Genomic DNA, 20,444 nt, shown 5'->3' with positions numbered 1-20,444 from the left:
GACAGGAAGAAAAAAAAAGGGAAAATAAATGTTTCTTCTTAGTACCTTGACCTTAAAACAGCAACATAAACATCATCCATCTTCTCATGCGATTTGTGTTCTTTCCAAATTGAATCACTCAGCAGAGCAGGTCAGAAGTCACAGGTCACAATTTATTCTTTCTGCTAACAGAGTAACAAGCTTTGATTCAGATTTCAAGTGTGTGCTAATGTGCTGTTTTTAATTTATTATTAGAATCATTTGATTTAAAAAAAATTGGAAATATTTAATTAAATTGAAGTAATTCTATGTGAAAAATATTCACCATTGGACTTTTTTGTATCCTTTGCTTTAAATAGAATTTTAATAAGATCTCAAGTCCTGTAAGAGTCCTATGAGAGTGCTTCTTGAGCCAAGACTTCAGTATTTTGTCCAGTTTAAATTAAATTAATTATAAATTAGTAACAATAAAGTGGTGGTGGTTGTTGTGGTTGTTATGCTGGACAAAATTATTCTGATTGATTTAAGCTGGCCAGATCAGCATTATCATCATCTTGTTGTATCATTATCATCATTGTCATCTTGTAGTATCATCATCTTTCTGGACATCAGGAAGGCCTTTGACACTGTCTCCCACCCCATTCTCATTAAAAAGCTAGGCGACTGAGGCATTGATGCCTACACAGTCAGATGGATTGCAAATTGGCTGAGGGGTCATACTCAGAGTGGTGGTGGATGGGTTATATTCGACCTGGAGGGAAGTGGGCAGTGGAGTCCCCTCGGGCTTGGTCCTTGGGCCCGCACTGTTCAATTTTTTTATTAGCGACTTGGATGATGGGGTGAAAAGCACCCTGTTTAAATTTGCAGACGACACCAAGATTTGGGGTGAGGTGGGCACGCTAGAAGGGAAGGACAGATTACAGTGGGACCTGGACAGGTTACAGGGGTGGGCAAATGAAAATAGGATGGGATTCAATACTGACAAGTGCAGGGTGCTGCACTTAGGCAGTAAGAACCAGCAGCATATGTATAGGCTGGGGAACTCCCTTCTCGAAAGCATGGTGGCAGAAAGAAATCTTGGAGTTATTATTGACTCCAAGTTGAACATGGACCAACAATGTGAGGACACGGTCAGTAGGGCTAACTGTACCTTGTCCTGCATCCACAGATGCATTACAAGCAGGGCCAAGGAGGTGATCCTCCCCCTCTATGCAACACTGGTCAGGCCGCAGTTGGAGTACTGCGTCCAGTTCTGGGCGCCGCACTTCAGAAGGGATGTGGCCAGCACCGAGAGGGTCCAGAGGAGGGCCACTCGCGTGATCTGGGGACAGCAGGGAAGACCCTACGAGGAGAGGCTATGGGACCTCAACCTGTTCAGCCTTCGCAAGAGAAGGCTGAGGGGGGACCTGGTGGCCCTCTATAAACTTACTAAGGGGGGACCAGTGGGGATTGGGAGAGACCTTGTTCCTCTGAGCGCCTGCTGGAGTAACAAGGAATAACAGCCATAAGTTGCTAGAGAGTAAGTTTAGACTACACATTAGAATGCACTACTTCTCAGTCAGGGCGGCTAGGATCTGGAACCAACTTCCAAGGGAAGTGGTGCTGGCTCCTGCCTTGGGGGTCTTTAAAAGGAGGCTTGACGTTTACCTAGCTGGGGTCATTTGAGCCCAGTTTTCTCTCCCGCCCAGAGCAGGGGGTTGGACTAGAAGATCTACAAGGTCCCTTCCAACCCTACATCTATGAATCATCATCATCTTGTATTATCGTTCCCAAAGAATAAGAAAATAGCTGAACTTGCAGACCTTGGATGAACTGGCAGTGTTGGAAGGATACAACATGAGAGTAAATGTGTTTAAGAAGGAACAGCTGTTGCTCCATTGTTTCCTTTTATGATCAGGTCACAAAATGCTTAGACACAGGAGTCGAGGTTGATGTCATTTAGTTGGATTTTTAAAAAGGCCTTCATTACGGTGTCTCATCCCATTCTCATAAACTAAACGGCTGTGACGTAGATGATTACATGGTCAGGTGGGTGGTGAATTGGCTTAGGGGTCGCACCCAGAGAGAGGTGGTAGACGGTCAGTATTGACCTGGAAAGATGTGGGCAGTGTGGTTCCCCCAAGGTTCAGTCCTTGGACCAGTGCTGTTCAATATCTTCATCAGCACTCTGTCCAAACTTGCAGATGACACCAAAGTATGGGGCAAAGTATACACACTAGTGGGCAGGGAACTGATTCAGGTGGATTTGGACAGGTTGGAAAAGTGGACAGAACAGAATAGGATGCAGTTTAACAGAGATAAGTGCAAAGTATACTGCACCTAGGGAGAAGAAAGAATCATCAACACGCATACAGATTGGGAGACGACTTTCTAAGCAGCACAGCAGCGGAAAGGGATCTCGGAGTCTACTATGACTCCAAGATGAACGTGAGTCATCACTGTGACGAAGTGATCCGTAAAGCTGGCTGCACTGTTATCATGCATTAGCAGGTGTATCATGAACAGGTCTAGGGAGGTGTTACTTCCCCTCTATGTGGTATTGGTAATGCTGCAGCTGGAGTACTGCATTCAGTTTTGGGTGCTGCACTTCAAGAGGGATGTAGAAAACCTTGAGAGGGTCCAGAGGTGGGCTACTTGTCTGGTTAGGGGCCTAGAGATAAGGTCCTACAAGGAGAGATTGAGGGACCTGGATCTCTTCAGCCTCCGCAAGAGAAGGCTGAGAGGGGATCTAGTGGCAGTCTACAAACTTGTCAGGGGGGACAGCAAGAAATAGGAGATACTGTGTTTACCAGGGCTAGAAACAACAACCACAAACTAACAGAGAGCAGATTTAGATTAGACATTAGGAAGAACTTCTTTACAGTAAGGGTTACCAAAATCTGGAATGGGCTTCTAAGGGAGGTCTTACTCTCCCCTACCTTGGAGGTCTTTAAGAGGAGACTGGACAAGCACCTGGCTAGAGTCGTCTAACGTCAGCGCTCTTTCCTGCCCAGGGCAGGGGGTCGGACTTGATGATCTACTAAGGTCCCTTCTGACCCTAAGCATCTATGAATCTATGAAATTGTTTTTTGGGTGGATGAGGCCATTTTCCATTGATTTGCATTATTGGAGAAATGTCTATGAGAAGCCTGATCCAAATCCTCCTATAATTAATACACTGTAATGACATGCCTGTAGTTGGATCTTCAACAGTAGGGAGTGAGCCTAGAACTCCTGGGTCTAAAAGCACAAGCCTGTACTGCCGGAGCTAAAGGATTCACTTTTGTTAGCCAAAGTTGTACACGCCTCTTCAACTTCTACCTGTGACCTTGTGCACACAAGAAGTTGATGAGAAATTCTAGGTGTAAAACAAAGGCTGGATTAGGCGTAGATCACTGTGTGTGCTTTAGAATGAATCTTGTTCTTTGAAGATTGCTTCCAATAGGTAGAAATTACTGACTTTGTTAAAAAATAGGACCAAACCCTATTAATTTCAGTGGTGCAAAGCTTTTAATTGTATAGAATGTTTTCTCCCTAGAGAAAGATGTAGAAAAGCATGAGAAATGTTTTTCCCTTCCTGTCAAATTAATCTTTTGAGATTTCAAAATATATCCATTTTGCTTGGGGATAAAACCAAGACCTTTTTTCCCTGTTTTTTGCAGAAAATTGCAGAGGCCTACCCCAGAATAGCCAATTAACTTGGTAGTTAGGATGCTACCCTCAGATGTAGGAAACCAGGTATTCAACTCCCTGGTCTGAGTAAAGCAAAGGAGAAACTTAGACCTAGACTAGGTGATTTCCAGGATCATCAAACTATTGTCTACCGCAGAGGGAAAGGGTGGGGACATGTGTTTTTTCCTGCTGTTCAGCATAGAAAACTTTCCTTCTCAAAGTTTAAACAAAAGTGGCACATTCCCACGAAGGGCTTTAGTTTTGAAGAAAAACTATTTTGTCAGGACATTCCCTTGGAACTCTTAAAAAATGTGAAATGACTTCACCTGAGCAGTGATTTATTATCGACATGCTGCCCATTAATTGAGATAATCTCCAAACAGTGATGGAAGAAAGAGATGATCAGCAATTGTAGATTTAAAATGCCATTTTGACTAGAAAAGCAATTTAGGAGACACTTCCATCTTGATAATGAAAATTGGGCAAGGTAATAAGGGATTTTTCATTTTGTGAGCAAACTGACAATGCAAGTACCAGGTTTTTTAATTTAGATTTAAGTGGAATAGTGGTTGATCATTTTGATGCATCATTAGTCATATTGCTTGCTAATGAGGGATTCACATTTTGTCCGATTTAACTTTAGACATTGATAGCCAAGTCCAATGAGCATGTAAATGTTTAGAAAGGGTGAAGAGCACACTTGGAGTAATTGCACCATTTTAATTTAAAATGCTTTTCCACTGCAGCCAAAAAAGGAAAGAGTGAACTTTTTTTTTTTTTAATGGAAATAATCATTCTGACTTGTGATTGATAGGCTGCTGGAGGAAAGCAATTTGCAAGGAACACATTAGATTTTGAAGTATGTCATCTTAAAACAGAAAACAGGAAAATAAAAATTCACTTCAACCTTGAGTATAATATGGATAGAAGGTACTGACCCAGTACTTGGTGACTGTCCTCAGAACAGATAGAGACGCAGTTGAAGATCCTCTGCTGCAGGGGTTGGCAATGCTTTCTGGTGGCAGGTCAGAATGACCCGGCTTGGGTTGAAGGTGAGCGATTCTAGGACCCGGCTGTGGCAAAGTTCCTGGCTGTGGTGCGGTGCAGTGCTTAGCTACAGTGCTGCCAGAATGTCCCTGAAGCCTCCACTGCAGCCTGTATCCAATGTCACCACAGGCTGCATCCAGCCTACAGGGCATAGACTTTCAACCCCTGCTGTACTGTCACCTATCAATATGCTTTACCTCTGGCCTGAAAAAAAAACAACTTCTGAAGGCCTTCATAATGTTTGTTGAACTCCATGTTCAACGTTTGTTGAACTCCATGTGAATTATACCAATGATCTGAAGTCTGTGCATCTCCCCAACTGCAACCACGAAACAAGGGACTTAGTTATATGCAGAATAGGCATCAGTTTAATTACCATTTGTTTTAAAACTGGTTTTAATTAACCCAGTACAGACATCTGGGAGATTCTTGTAATGCCTAGGAAAGAAAGAGGTGTTCTGGGCCTCACCCCTAGACCCCAGAAAAGCATTTGTTGTCTCTTGGAAGTGGAATGGGAAGGTAGGATATGACATGAACCATCTATGATACCTCAAGCAAAAAACCTAAAAATTCTTGCTGTGCCACTTGCTTCCATCATTCACATATGCATGCTCATGTGCATTTAGCTCAGATGGAAAAGGGAACAATTCACCGTGCTTAAAGATGCCAAGGTTTCATGTGGGGTAAGGGTAGGTAACATTGCAGGATCCAGTTTGGGTACTACTGTACTCATTCTCTTGGGGTTGTGTTCAATAAGTGAGGGAGAGTTGCTGACATACAAAACCAGACCATGGAGGAATAACCAGCCAGAACAGAACTGCTGTTCCCATGTAACCAGCCAACAGACTGGTGTAGGCTACGTCCTGGCATTGTTGTTAGCAAATTAGTCATTGTATGTGACCCTTCTTCCCCAGTACTGCCCTGCTAGGCGTTATGCAATGAGAACCTTTTAATTCGGGTGTGGGCAAAGTGTCAGATCTGACCACCAGCTAGACTCCATTTCCCAGCAGCCCCTGCCTGAATGGCTGGGGCCAGTCTCCATGGAGATCCCAGCCACAGCTGCCCTGTGATAGCACAAGGCTGGGGCTGCCATTGAGACCAGCCCCAACCGCGCTGGCAGGACATGTGACAGGGCAGGGCAGGGGGCTGTTCCTGAGCTGCTGGGACCTTGTGGCAGAGGCAGCTTGGTTGGGGCCAGGATAGAGCCATGATCTGTAGCCTGCATTCTCCAGGCAGGGACATGCAGGCAGTGGATTGTGAGACTGTTCCAGCAACAGACTGTGCAAAGAGCTGGGACAGAGCTGCAATCTACTGCCTGCGCATCTTTGCCCAGAGCGTGCAGACTGCAGCTCTGTCCTGGCCCTGACCAAGCTGCCCGTGGCACAAGATCCCAGTGGCTCTGGAGCAGCTCCCTGCCCTGCTGCGTGCCCTGCCAGCATGGCTGGGCCTGGACTCCATGGCAACCCCAGCCTTGGCTATCACAGCACAGCTGCAGCTGGGGTCTCCATGGAGACCAGCCCCAGCCCTGTGGGCAGGGACTGCTGGGAAATGGAGTCCACTGCCAGCTGGATCTGGCCCACAGGCTGGACTTTGCCTGCCCCTGTTTTAACTGTAGCAGTGACCAGGCCACAAAATTGCTGTCCTTGGAACTTCACTTGCAAATGCATTTGAAAATGAGACCATGATCATTTATGGTGCCACCTTATGGCTTGAAGGAAAGCTGAAGTCCACTATCTGCAAAATCATTCCATAGTAGTAGATTAAAGACTTTAATTGAGGTAGGTAAAAGTAGCATCAATTTCTTCAGGATGACTGCTGCGAATACTGGCCACCTTTTTCACAGCTTGTAAAGGGAAAATTGATAGGGTTGAATGGGTTATGGGAGTGAACTCATGATCATATCAGAGCTTTTTAAAAACAATGGAGTGTTCAGAGCTCAGGAAAATCTCAGAGTTCCCACATGGGCCACTTGACTTCAAGGAAAGGGACTCTGATGAGAGAAAATGGTGCATCTTCTCTGAGTGCACAAAATGGAAGCAAGCAATGGAAGTGCAGTCACCACATGACTGTGTCCTAAAGGTTTTGGTTGTGGTCAAGCCCTTGGGGTTACCGTGCTTTTTATATACAGTTGAGCTGATTTATGAGACATTCCATTAAATTTTATTGCACCAGTGGTTTTTCTTTAGTTCTTTTGAAGTGGAAAATATCATTTCTGCAGCAAATGCAAGTCAAAAGTCTTAATGGAGCATAAAAATCTAAAAGGTCATGCTTTTATAGCTTTAAAGCCAAGAACAATACATTGCTTGATATTCTTAAAAAATTGTAAAGTTAATGAGCATGTTTATGAGTAATGAAGTAATGATATAATTCTCATCCCAGATCCTTGATTTTAGGTTCTGATATACAGGATCTTTAATGGGTGTCCTTTTAAGAAGAATTCTCATTCTAAGAGTGTCTCATTATGGATTCATGGAATGAGAGGACTAATAGCCCAAGACAGGCTCCCTCATAAGAGGATTAATCAGTGGTCTTAAAATACCTGGTCATTTTCTGGTCAGAGTGAGGGGGGGTTTTGGGTTTTTTAGTTTCAATGTGTGTTATTTATTATATGTGTGTGTATATGACATGTAGCATATCTGTTCAAGATGTGTTGTGTACAAGAAATTCTTAGCCAAATAAATAATGTCCCTCTCACAAACAAGACTATGCAAGCTTTAATAAATGCGTGTGACAATATTTAAAAACTCATTACTTTTTCAAATGCCTGTAATAGAAATAGCCAATGTAGACTCAGTGGAAAAACTAGAAATGTTTTCTTCCGAATTTGTATAAGTGCAAAAGGCCTTTCTTTTACTGATACATTTTTTTAATTCTTTAGGTAAGCGGTCAGAGTTCATATTTAATTTTCCTATTTGCATCTTAACAGAATTTTGATTCAGTGATCCAGAATTCAGATGGAGCTGGACAGAAGAAAATATCTTCCTAGGCTGTCTGTATATAGAGTAGATAGTAAAAGCTTAATTCCCAACTGCTTGCAAATGTTTTTCCAGGTGTTGACAAAAGGAAAATCATTTAAACTCAGATGGTCATTTTAACCATCATTTCAAGAAGTCGCTATGGGAACAGACTGCAGTACAGAAATGGTCAGAGGGGAAAAAGCTAATAAAGAATGCTAATCAGAATGAGCATCATTTTTCTGCTGGCTAATAATACAGACTGTCCTATTTTCTTTCTTTGTCTTTGCAGCAGTCTAGCACTGGGGATTTGAGGACTCTAAGAAAAGGGTTATCCCCGTACCACTCTGAATCACAGCTGTCGTCATTGCCGCAGTATCAAGATGCCATGCAAAATGTAAGAGCCTTTTAGTTACCTGGTGTATTTATACAGAAAAAAAATCTTGAGTTTTCAGTAGAGGAGAGCTTGAGCTGAGGCCCTAAATGCAATTGCTGGCAGGCTGAGCGCCAGCTTTTCTGAAACCTGACGTTTGTGGTGTAAAAGGGGAAGTGGACCCTTCAGCATTCATCAGTCTTAGCAGCTGCATTTTTCCAGAGCTGGGGGAGTTCCTGGAAGTGCTAGCTTTTACCAGTAATACAGATCTCTGTCACCCAGATGCCAATCTTAAAACAAGGTGAGGGCCAGTCAAACCGGTGGCTTGCTTTTCTTAAGTTGCCTTTTCTGATTGACTCAGGTCAAAAAAGCTGACACTGAAGAAGCAAAAGACACCCTGTCCGGTGCCTTAACAATTATTCTGTGAGATCTTTAATGCTTGAATTCTTGGTGCTTCATGTTTACTCTTAACCTTTTCAGCATGGCCAGTAGGTTTCATGTAACAAAATTTTCCTGTTCTGCTTCCCTTAAAATGACAAAAGAATCCTGTTTGACAAAAGTGAAAAGTCCAGAGAGAGCCAAACATTGTACTTTAAGGGCTCCTCCTTCTAGTCCTACACCACCCATGAATTGCTGGGCAAAATGTGCCCAGTGAGAATATACCATGGATTGAAAGTCCTAGAGGATCATTTTTCAAATATTTATCTATGCACTTTGGAATATTATATTTGTTCAACTAAATTACAGCCAAGATTGTAATTAAGAGCATGTGATGCAGTGTCCAGTCACATTCTGGTTGTAATTGACCTGATCTTGCATTCAGCTTTAGATGTTCTTTATCATTCAGGATCAGGCTCCCAGTCATTCTTATCGCAGTAACGTGTGTGGAATTTAACAAAATGCCCACTTTATACTTAGAGAGGTATTGATAATGATAAGTCTGAGAATTTGCTAGATTTTGCAGTGCATACTGCAGAGCTCAGCATTGCCTCATTATGGCAAATGTCATTTTAGAGAGGTTTCCAGATTCAGCCTTCTTTGTGTAAATATGATAGGGGGAAAAAAATCACAATTTGGCAAGTACTAATTCTGTGTAAGGAAAGGGAAAACATCAGTCACTTTGCATATTTTAATAAGAAATATTCAGTAGGTATAAACGTACAGATTTTTTTCTGTTGGATTTTAGTGTTATGAGAAGATGATAACAACTTGTAAATTAAATAAATTTAATGGAATTCACTTAAATGCCTAGCTTTATCCTACTTATGGTATTTAGGTGATTTGTGAGAGATGAAAGGGTCAAGACTATAGATAGAAAACCGATGGCAGGAGTTTTGTTCTTAGAAGATTATGCCTGTGGAGGAAAGTATTTTTGCTTCTCTTCAAGCATCCTTAACATATAGATTTGGACAGAGCTGCCTGACTCCATGGGAGTAGAAATTAGTCTGCAGGGATTTTTTTTCTGCTTGAGTTCCAGTCCATATAAGACACTTGAGAACCTGCTGTTGCCAGGGGATGCATAGGTTGTTGGTCTGGTGAAAGCTAATAGAAAGGTGTCATATTCAGTGTTAATTGAGTGTTAGTGCTTTCCATTATTACTTAAGAGAAAGTGATGGCTTTTCTAAAAGGTCATAATTAAACCCTTTCTCAAGAGAGTATTCTATTCCTTGAGTGGACTTCCACTCGTCTCTAACGTTCCTTCCTTTTGTGGAAAATTATCGAGAAAGTTAAGGCAAAACAAATCCCATGTTATTTGGATTCCTTAAGTGTTGGTTTTATTTTATATTTTTTTAGTCCAGGTCACTTTGCTTGTAGGTTCCTGATTAGTACAGAAAGAAATCTCTGTGTTAGTAGCTGGTCCCCTTTCTGGTGAAAGAAAAAGATCTGACAGCCATACTGATTCCTTTAGACCCCTCTGCCACCTTAAGACAGCAAACTGCAAGTCATTATGAGTTTGCTTGCAGGCTTGTATAAGATCACACAGAAGTAAGAGGCTCTGCTCTTTTCTTTTCATGAGGTCCAACAAGCAGTATTAGGTAACTTGTGTTCTGCCCTTTGGGCTCTGTTGTGCAGAAGTCTCTATTCTGTCCCATTCTGTGCAGTGTTCTGGGAATATTAGTGAAGAATGCTGCAGTATCTTGAGTTGTATGTGATGCTCCTCTGTGCATGTCCAGAGGCTCTGACCCTTCTGGTATAGATCAGCGTCTGATGCAAACTAGACCATGGAAGGCATCCCAAACCAGGTTCAAACCAGGGTTGCACCTGGAATGCATTCAGAGTTTGCAACCAGTGCAGTAAACTGCTGTCTACTTAACTCCTGCAGAGAGTGCAAGAATTAAGTGGGCAGGAGCACATCTACGCCCTGTGATATGCACTGACTACCCAAACCTTTTGGAAGAGGAAGTCTTAGATGCTGATTTTGACTTATACAGCCCTAAATGATTTAGATCCTGACTGCTTAGCAGCTCATTTTCTATGTGGATTCTTTCTCATCCCAGGTAAGCTGAAGGACTCATATTAGCATCTTAGCATCCTGCTGTTTTATGCAGGAGGATGCTAATGTCTTGGCTTTCTCAGTGTGAGGTCCTTGAAACTTGAGTGAACCCACTGGTCACCACAGTGCAGACTTTGGTGATCTTCACTTTGTACTGCAAGCAATACCATTTTCACCAGATTTCTCTGGGGATGTAAGAGGTTGTGTGTATGCCATTGGAGTTGGATATGAGGAATTGCCTAGTCCGAGTTGTATGGATTTCTGTTCTCATATTCTGTCCTCAAGATGTTTGGGGAGGAATTTTATTTAAATAAATCTAACCAGGTTTTGAAAGGAATAAATGATGATGACATCAGGTACTTGCTAGTCGCATCATAGTAGGAGATGGTCTTGTGGTTGAAGCATGAATTTGAAAGTCATGAGACTTAGATGTGTATTTCTGGCTCTCCTTTAGGCAGACAAGGTTCTTTGGGTGAATCAGTTTCAGCTGAAACTTCCTTAGCCTGACAAAGGGTTTTTGAACCCGAAAGCTTGCTTAATAATTGTTTTCCAACTATTTAAGTTGGTCTAATAAAAGATATCAGATTCACCCAAAGAACCTTGTCTGCCTATGTCCTTAGACCAACATGGCTACAACCTACACCCCTGGTTCTCCTTTAGGCTTTCTCTGTGAACCTGCCCAGTTCACTCACTTCTCTGTGTTGGAGGTCTTCATTCATGAAATGTGATGGTTGGGGAAATAATTACCAACTTCATTAGAGATGTTTTTGAGGTGTAATTAATCTATGTCTGAATAGTGCTTCAGGATATGTTCACTGAGTACAGACACTATCATTTGCTTTTTTGCATCTCAATTTTCTCTCCATCACTGGAGAGGAAATTTCTCAAGTTCTGTTTTGTTTGTATATTGTCTCTAGAACATCTAAGGATGGATCAGGGTCACGAGATGGAACTGGAATTGTAACAATTCACATCCCTCATTCTCGTAAAATGATACTACTATGCTTCACCTTTGTGTGCCTTTAATATTCTCCCAAACAGATTTCTGCCTCAGGGGTGTGGGGGGTGAAGGTCTTTCTCACCACAAAAGCAAAGCCATTTTAGCAATTCAGATTGTGTGAAATCTCACTTTCTGTTTTCTGTGCATTTGCTGTCAGAGACAGGGCCTTGGACCACAGCTAAACATGATGGTGAGAGCCAACAGACTCATAGCTCAAGACAGTGAGTCTAGGGTGGGTTTAAAACACTTGCACCTGATTTGATCCAGGGAGGTGCCTCTGCTCTGTCACTCTTTAGACAGCTCTAGGACCTTGTTGAATTCATAGCAGCATCCCACAGCTGTTTTAAGGGACATAGTATTGCCCAGTATTTGCATACACATCTAATCCAGTCCATCAGTCAGTCAATAAATAATGTGTGTGCATACAAATAAACAATAATTTGGGAAAATAATGCCTACAATGTCTAGATTGTCCCTGCCGAACAGGGAGACATTAGCAAATTGCTTAGGTGGCTGTTGGGGTGGAAGAGTAGAAAACTTTATGGATCGTATTTTGTTTTAGGATCTTATTTTGTTTTAGGAGAACCAGGATACTCTTGCTCTCTGGAAACAGTAAAAAGAGACCTTTTAAAAGTGGGGATCACAAGGAGGGCCAAATTCCTAAATATTGACATTTAACCCCAGGATTGTAAAGGGTTTGAAGCACCATTGGGTCATTTTTGGAGGTTTTTCTTCATAACCATACATTCTTTTTTTTCTCCTTTTTTAATAGAGATGCACATATTCACATGGCTCCAGCAGCTGGGGTCTTAAGCAAAACAAGATATTCTATGATGCACATAACAGTATGAGAATGGAGTATGCACTTGCTAATATAATTAAGGGATAGTGGGGCCTCAAAGTTGTTACCTTTCAAAGATGTACCTGACTCTCTTCACTTCTATCAGGTTGTGCTTGCTCTGGACTGCTCAAATGGGAAATAAGTGGTGGGACCACCCTCATGATAAATTGTGATATATTCCTCTTAATGTTCTTTCTTATATTCTTGACATATTACTGAGTTCACATCTCAGTGAGATGGATGGAGCAGTTCCTGCTTCTTAGAACTGTTGTTCCAGGCTCTTCGCAGCCTCATTTATGTTCCAGTTATACTGAGTTTTCTTCCCAAGCAGCTCAACTTGCTTGTTATTAAAGTGAAAGCTGAGATCCTGCAAAATGGCAGCTTCAGAGAAGTGCCAATACAGTGCTTATACCATGATCCAGCCTTGTTAAAAGGTAAAGACTGTTGCTGCAGAGCTCTCGTGTATGAGTACAGACCATTCCAGTGTTTCTAGGAACATTCTCCTGTCATCACAAGCAGTGATGATGACTTCTGAACCTGCGTGTAAATTTATCAAGCTGAGAGTTAGTGTTTTTTCCCTCTTGTTGATGGGGTTTGTAAGTCCCACATGGGAATAAAGGAGCAAGACCTCAGCTGCGGCCCAGACACAGATCCCTTTCAAGTCTTAGGTACTTGACTGCTTCTAGATCCACCCTATATAAAGACTCTGCGCCAGGGAATAAGTCAGGTCAGGGTGGGAATCTTCAGTCCCATTTGACGCTTGAGGGGTAAGTATGGTGGAGCTGAGATGAGGACAACAACGTAAAGGGTGAGTGGAGACTGCGGGGTGTGACTGCTTGCACAAGAGACTGAAAGTGTGGTCTTCTGGGCTGTGAAAGGGGCAAAACCCACCTCGCTCATCTACACTTCTATGAGAAGGCTGTTCCAAAACCTTACAGCACTGGGGGTCAGAAACACCTACTCTACAGCCTAGGGTGTTCATGCTCAGATAATACCTATGTTATGCCAACATTGCCTTGTAACTTAACTCCCTCTTTGCTATTTTCCTCATGATACATTTTACAGAGCAGTCTTATCCTTTCCCAGCCCTCGTTTTTGTAGGCTAGATAAACCAAGTTCTCTTTTGGGGGAAGAGGCATTCCATCCTTCTGATCATGGCACTAGGTTTTTTTCTACATTTGTTCTAGTTTGAATTCATCCTTTGTGAACACAGGGTGACCAGCATTATATGCAGGATTCAAGATGAGGTCTTGCAAGTGCCTGGTACAATGGCATGACTCCTTCCCTGTCTCTACTGGAAGTACCTCACTTGAGGCATTTTAGGATTGTTTTTTTTTTTTTTTTTTTTAATAGTTGCAATTCATTGGTAGCTCACAATTATCCAGTGATCAGCTAATTCATCTAGGTATTTTCTCCTTCTCTCTTGTTCCTCACTGATTAATCCCCATCTTTTATCATAAATTCTTGTTGTTAATCCTTAAGTACATGACCTTGCCATTTGTACTATTACATTTCATCCCAATTTTATTATTTTAGTCCTCAGTCACCCAGTTCTCTCTGTTTAATACTCTGAAATCATCTGAGTTGCAGAGACTAACAGGTCCAACTATAGACTAATAACTACAGAATTGTTTTTTCTTTTCTTAAATACAGACATGTTTGTCCTTCTCCACTTCAGTTGGTACCACCATCGATTTGATGCTACCCTGCCTTGTGTCATCAAGAAATATTACTTGCAGGCTCCTGTTTTGTGTGTCAGGGTCACTAATGGGGTTCTTTAAATAGGATTCATCCCAGGCTGATACTGGAGGAACTCCCCTAGTGATTTCCCTTTCACCCAGTTATTTCTCTTTCAGTTTAACTGGTAATTTCCCATGTAATACCACATCAAATGCTCTACTTGGGTCCAGATAATTTAGAACTATTTCATTATTCTTGTCTCAAAAGTCAGTTCCTAAAAAAGATAATGGGTTAGTTTGGCACAATCCAGCTTTGGTAAACTCATGCTGCATACTTCCCTGTTTTTAATCTTTTCTTCAAAATTTGTTCCAAATTCTCACATGCTGTTGAGGTCAGACTAACACCTCAGTAGGTGCCAGGATAACTTGTTTTCCTTTTCATAAATAAAAATATGACATTTGCAGTTCTGCAGTCAACCACTCTGATCTGAGACTTTCCTGACAATCCTTTTTGCTGACTTGAAGTTTTGTGCGTCAGTGTTTTGGCACCATGCGTATGATGATTTCTTTTCCCAAGCCTCATTCCCAGTAGCCATCCTGTCTTTGCATCCATGTTCTACATCATCCTGCTATTGAAAACAAGGCAAAATATTCATAGATTTCGTAGACATAGATTTCATAGACATCCGGGCTGGAAGGGACCTCGGAAGATCGAGTCCAGCCCCCCCACCCAAAGGGCAGGAAGTCAGCTGGGGTCATAGGATCCCAGCAAGATAAGCATCCAGTTTCATCTTGAAGGTGTTCAATGAAGGCGCTTGAACCACCTCCGGTGGCAGGCTGTTCCAGACCTTGGGGGCTCGGACAGTAAAGAAGTTCTTCCTTATGTCCAGCCTGAAACGATCTTGAAGTAGTTTGTGACCATTCGACCTCGTCATCCCTTGGGGCGCTCTGGTGAACATTCATTTAATTTTGGGTTGTATCTGTATTATCTTTAACTTTACACTATCCTCATTGCATAGGATCCTCAGTACTTATTTAATTTATATAACTGAAGAACTTTTGTTTTAAATTCCTTTGATGAATCTAGCTCAGCTTGACCGTTGGTAATTCTTACTTTATCCTTGCACATTCTGATGTAGCTTCTTTGCCAGTCAACCTTTTTGCCATTTTCTTAGGAGCTCACTCTGCTTACTCCAAACATTGTTTTTTTTGAGATGGTAGTTCACGCACATTAGGTCAGGAGCCCTTCCCTGCAAGTTCTTCCCCTGGCTTGATGTGTAAATTCCATGTAGATTTTGCATGTGATTTAGAGATTCCAAGCCTTTTAAGTTCCAGTATCACAGTTGGGAATATTTGGGCTCTACCAAATTGGTAGTATTTATTTTCCTGTATGTATCTAGGAAGTTAGTGTAGGAATGACATGGTTCCTAGTAGTAATTATCTGTAGTAACATTGAAGAGATCACAAAGCATATCCAAATCTGACTTTGGGGATGTATACGAGGCCCACTACTGCTACTCCAGTTAGGTCTCTCCCATGTTACCTTTCATGAATCAGTACAGAAAAAGGTAACTTAATAGCCTGGCCTCATGTTCCTACAATGAAGTATCTTCACTCCACCAATTAAAAAACCCGATTTACCAGAGGGGAAAGTCATTGGGATTTGCTTTTTGTTACCACTCTCCCAGAGGTATAATTTTGCTTGTCATAGCAAACAATGTAGCCATAAAAAGAATTGCACTTTTCTGTAATTTGATTCATTATCTTGAATCTTATAGGGTGTAGGGTTTCAGGAAAATGTGTCAATTTGCAGAGGTTTTTTTCAAAATTAGAAACAAAATTAAATTCATTATAATTATGTGGAGCATTTATAGCAATTTGCTAACAAAGATAAAATTAGTTTTGGTGGCCTATGTGTGTTTATTTACATATACATATATAGTCTTTAGGTAAGACTGTTTACCTATATGAATATACATGTTCACACACAATATCCATACTTTGTGGAATTGCTTTTGTTACTGTGTAAATATATGTACTATATTCATAGGAAACTCATTCATTGCTTATAGAACGCTTTCTAGATATACTTCTGAAAAATGCATTTTCTCTTGCCATGCAGCGGATGTCTTTATTATTAAATGAAGAAAAAAACACTATTGTATATGTATGAGGGAAGCACTTGGATAATACAGTGATCTGTACTGTAGCACATTCTAAGATATATGGGATATCTCCTCAGCTTGCTGCTGAGGTGGTGTGGGAAGGTAGGATAATGGCAGCCAGAATTCATACCACTGCTCTAATGAGAGTCCTGTCTGGTCCTTTTAGGTGGAAAGTCAGTGACCCCCACACAAGACATCTTTGATATGAGGATTGAGTAGAATGAAAAGTGGCATAAGAATAGGAAATAATTTCTTCTTTTGTCATCTTTCTCTGAAGGGAAATATCAGGAAGCTGATGTTTGATATAATCACTGAAATCCATAAAGGATGAGACCATAATCAAAATACAGGATCATAGGAAAGTAGGGCTGGAAGGAACCTCACAAGGTCATTTAGTCCCTGATCATGGCAGGATCATCCCTGACTAAATCATCCCATCCAAGTGTCTGTCTAACCTGCTTTTGAAAGTTTCCTAACATGGAGATTCCACTGCTATGCTAGGTAGCCTCTTCTAATGCCCATACTCGGAAAGTTCCTCCTAATCTCCAGCTCCAGTTTGAGGCTGTTACTCCTAGTTCTGTCACTTACAGCCACATAGAAAACTCATCTCCATCCTCTCTCTAATCACCCTTCAGGTATGTGAAGACTATTATCAAATCTTCCCTCTGTCTTGTCAGATTAAATAACTCTAGTTCTTCCAGCCTTTCCTCATAAGTCTTGACTCTGAGGCCCCTAATCATCTTTGATGCCTTGTGCTGAACTCTTTCCAATCTGTCCATGTCCTTCTTGAAGCGTGGGCCCAAAACTGGACACAATCTTCCAGGTGGAGAGTCATCAGTGCTGAACAGAGAGAAATAATTACTTTCCTTGATTTGCAAGTGACACTCCCATTAATACAACCTAGTAGTGTTTTTTTTTTTTGTAATAAGAACATGTTGCTGGCTTGTATTCAGCTTATGGTCCACTGTAACCCCAGGCCCTTGTTTGCAGTACTGTAGCCTAGCCACTCATTCCCCAGTCTGTTTTTGTGCATGTGGTTATTCCATCCCAAGTGCAGGAATTTGCACCTCTCCTTGTTAAATTTCATCCTGTTGATTGAAGACCATTTCCCAGTCTATCTAAGTCATTCAGGATCCTAGCCTTGCCTTCCAGAGTGTCCACAATTCAATCCAACTTTGTGTTATCCACAAATTTCCTAACTATGCACTTGATCTCAACCTACAAATCATTAATCAATATGTTCAACAATACTAGACCCTGGACAGACCCCTGGGGAATCCCACTTGGTATCTCCCCCCAACTGGGCATTGAACCACTGATGACTACTCATTGAGCAGGATGATCCAACCAGTTAAGTATCCATCTTTAATCTAGTCTGTATGTCCTTAGCTCGTTAATGAGGATGTTTTGGGAAACAGTGTCAAGCCTTGTTAAAGTCAAGGTATACCACATCCATTGCTCTCCTCTCACTCACAGACCCTGTCACCTTATCATAGAAGAAAATAAGGTTGATCAGGCATGACTTATTCTTAGGGAATCCATGCTGTCTGTCTGATCACCTTGTTCTCCTTTAAGTGCTTCACAATGGATTCCTTGACAATCTGTTCCACAATCTTTCTAGGTATGATTCCCTGGATCCTCTTTCCCCTTCTTAAAGACAGGCACTAGATTTGCCCTTTTCCAGTAGTCCGGGACCTCACTCAACCTCTGTGAGGTCTCGGAGAGGATAGCCAATGGCTCTGAAATTACCTAAGCCAATTTCTTCAGTACCCTAAGGTGCATCTGGCCCTGCTGACTTGAAAACTAAGTAATTCCTAACCTGTTCTGCCATTACTCTAGGCTGTTTGTCTCCTTCCCTATCTCTGCTACCAACTGAACTCATCAGCTGTTAGCTGCCCCCATTTATGAAAACTGAAGTAAAAATGCTTAACTACTTCAGCCTTCTGTGACTAGCTTGCATTCCGCATTTCATAAGGGACCTGTGGTATCTCTAGTCATCTTATTACTTTTGACATACCTATAGAATACCTTTTTATTGCCTTTTATGTCCCTTGCCAGCTGCATCTCACATTGTGCCTTGGCCTTCCAGAATGTCTCCCTACATGCCTGTGAGATACTCTTATACTCTTCCCTAGTACTATGACCAAGTTTCCAATTTTCATAGGATTCCCTTTTGAGTTTTCAGCTCTTTGAAGAGATTGCTGTCTAGCCAGGTGGTCTCTTATTGCACTTCTTATCTTTCATCAGGATAGCTTGTTCCTGAACCCTGAAAGAGCCTCCTTAAAGTGCAGCCAGCTCTCCTGAACACCTTTCCCCTGAGACTTGCCTCCCAAGGGATCCTACGAACCAGGTCCCTGAATTTTGTTAAAGTTTTGCTTTTCTGAAGTCCATTGTCTTTATTCTGGTGTTTCACTTCCTTCCTTCCTACCTGTAGGATCTTGAACTCTATCATTATGTGATCACTGTCACCCAAGTTACCTTCCACCTTTACATGCTTAACCAATTCCCTCCTGTTTGTGTGTAGGAAGTCAAGAAGACCTCCTCCCTTCATTGGCATCTCTACCATCTGAATCAAAAAGTTATCCCCAGCACACTCCAGAAACTTTCCGGACTGCTTGTGCACTGCTGTGTTTCCCTCTTAGCAGATGTCGTGATAATTAAAGTTCACCAAGTACTGTGATTTGGAAACTTCCATCACCTGTGTAAATAAGGTCTTGTCCACCTCTTGGTTTGGAGGCCTGTAGCAAGCACACACCATAACATCTCCCCTGCTGCTGTCCCCTATAACCTTTATCCAGAGGCTTTCATAGATTTAATAGATTTTTAGGGTTGGAAGGGACCTTAGTAGATTATCGAGTCCAATTATCTGCCCTGGGTGCTTGTCTAGTCTCCTCTTAAAGACCTCCAAGGTAGGGGAGAGCACCACCTCCCTTGGAAGCCCATTCCAGATTGTGGAAATCCTCGCTGTAAAGACATTTTTCCTAATGTCTAATCTAAATCTGCTGTCCATCAGCTTATGGCCAGTGTTCCTAGTAACCCCAAGGGATGCCCTGGTAAACAGAGTACCTCCTATTTCTTGCTGCTCCCCTCCCTTAGGTGTGGGGGGGGGGCAGCAAGGGGGGCTGCCCCCTCCCCTTAAGGTGATATATGAGGTGATTGACCACTAGATGAATATGAGCTTTCAATGTGATGCTGCGGCCAGTAAAGCAAGAAAAACGCTGGCTTGCATCCATAGATGCTTCTCAAGCAAATCCCAGGGTGTCGTTTTCCTGTTGTACTCGGCCTTGGTGAGGCCACAGCTGCGTCCAGTTTTGGGCTCCACAATTCAAAAAGGATGTGGAGAAGCTTGAGAGTCCAGAGAAGAGCCATGTACATGATCAGAGGTCAGGAAAACAGACGACAGGCTGAAAGCTATGGGACTCTTTAGCCTGGAAAAGCGCAGGCTCAGGGGTGATCTGATGGCCACCTATAAGTTTATCAGGGGTGTTCACCAGGATCTGGGGGAACGATTGTTCACCACAGGACCCCAGGGAATGACAAGGTCGAACGGTTATAAACTCCAGCAAGACCGTTCAGGCTGGACGCAAGGAAGAATTTCCTCACTGTCCGAGCCCCCAGGGTCTGGAACAGCCTGTCACCGGAGGTGGTTCACGCACCTATATTGAATGGCTTCAAGAGAAATTTGTATGTTTATCTTGCTGAGATCCTATGACCCCAGCTGACTTCCTGCCCTTTGGGCAGGGGGCTGGACTCGATGATCTTCCGAGGTCCCTTCCAGCCCTAATGTCTATGAAATCTATGAAGGTGCACTGCAGTTTCCAGAAGCTGTTTCTTGGGAGGGTAGGGGGGAATTGTATGTTGTATGTGAGAAAATATGGTAACAACTGGAAGAAGAATTAGATTGTATTAATTTTTAAGGGGCCTATCTTATAATTGTAAAAATCATCTCCAATTCATGTGTGTTGTAGCACTGGGGAACCCGAATGAGCTTCCCCTCTGAGATCACATTGTCTTAAATATCAATTGTGCATCTTTGTGAATGGAGAAAAAACCATCACTCTAAGGGAATCATGCCACTGTGCTCCTGGATTTCTGCAATCAATACCCACTGTCCTCAATTAGTTTTGTACAAGGACCTTAGAACAGGATATAGCCCATCAGGTCTGCTGATTGCCTGTCTCTGAGGCAGCAGTTGCCTGATGAACACAATTCCTTTTTTAATGTAGGGCAAACAAGGAATGAAGAGCACAGCAGAAAGAAG

The 20,444-nt window shown here is 42.2% G+C and overlaps 1 protein-coding gene across 3 annotated transcripts in view; it reads left to right on the top strand.

Annotated features, from left to right (window-relative positions):
* The window catches only part of CCDC85C (coiled-coil domain containing 85C), a 175,145-nt gene that overhangs the window by 120,460 nt on the left and 34,241 nt on the right, over positions 1 to 20,444 (top strand). For all 3 annotated transcript variants that reach the window (XM_006037389.3, XM_014526668.2, XM_006037387.3), the window contains one exon: positions 7,924 to 8,028. In XM_006037389.3, coding sequence (XP_006037451.1) covers positions 7,924 to 8,028 — 105 coding nt within the window. The remainder of the gene's footprint in view (positions 1 to 7,923; positions 8,029 to 20,444) is intronic.

Source organism: Alligator sinensis, unplaced genomic scaffold, assembly GCF_000455745.1.
Source record: "Alligator sinensis unplaced genomic scaffold, ASM45574v1 scaffold1346_1, whole genome shotgun sequence".
Lineage (NCBI taxonomy): Eukaryota > Metazoa > Chordata > Crocodylia > Alligatoridae > Alligator > Alligator sinensis.
This window is presented reverse-complemented; position numbering and strand designations above follow the sequence as displayed.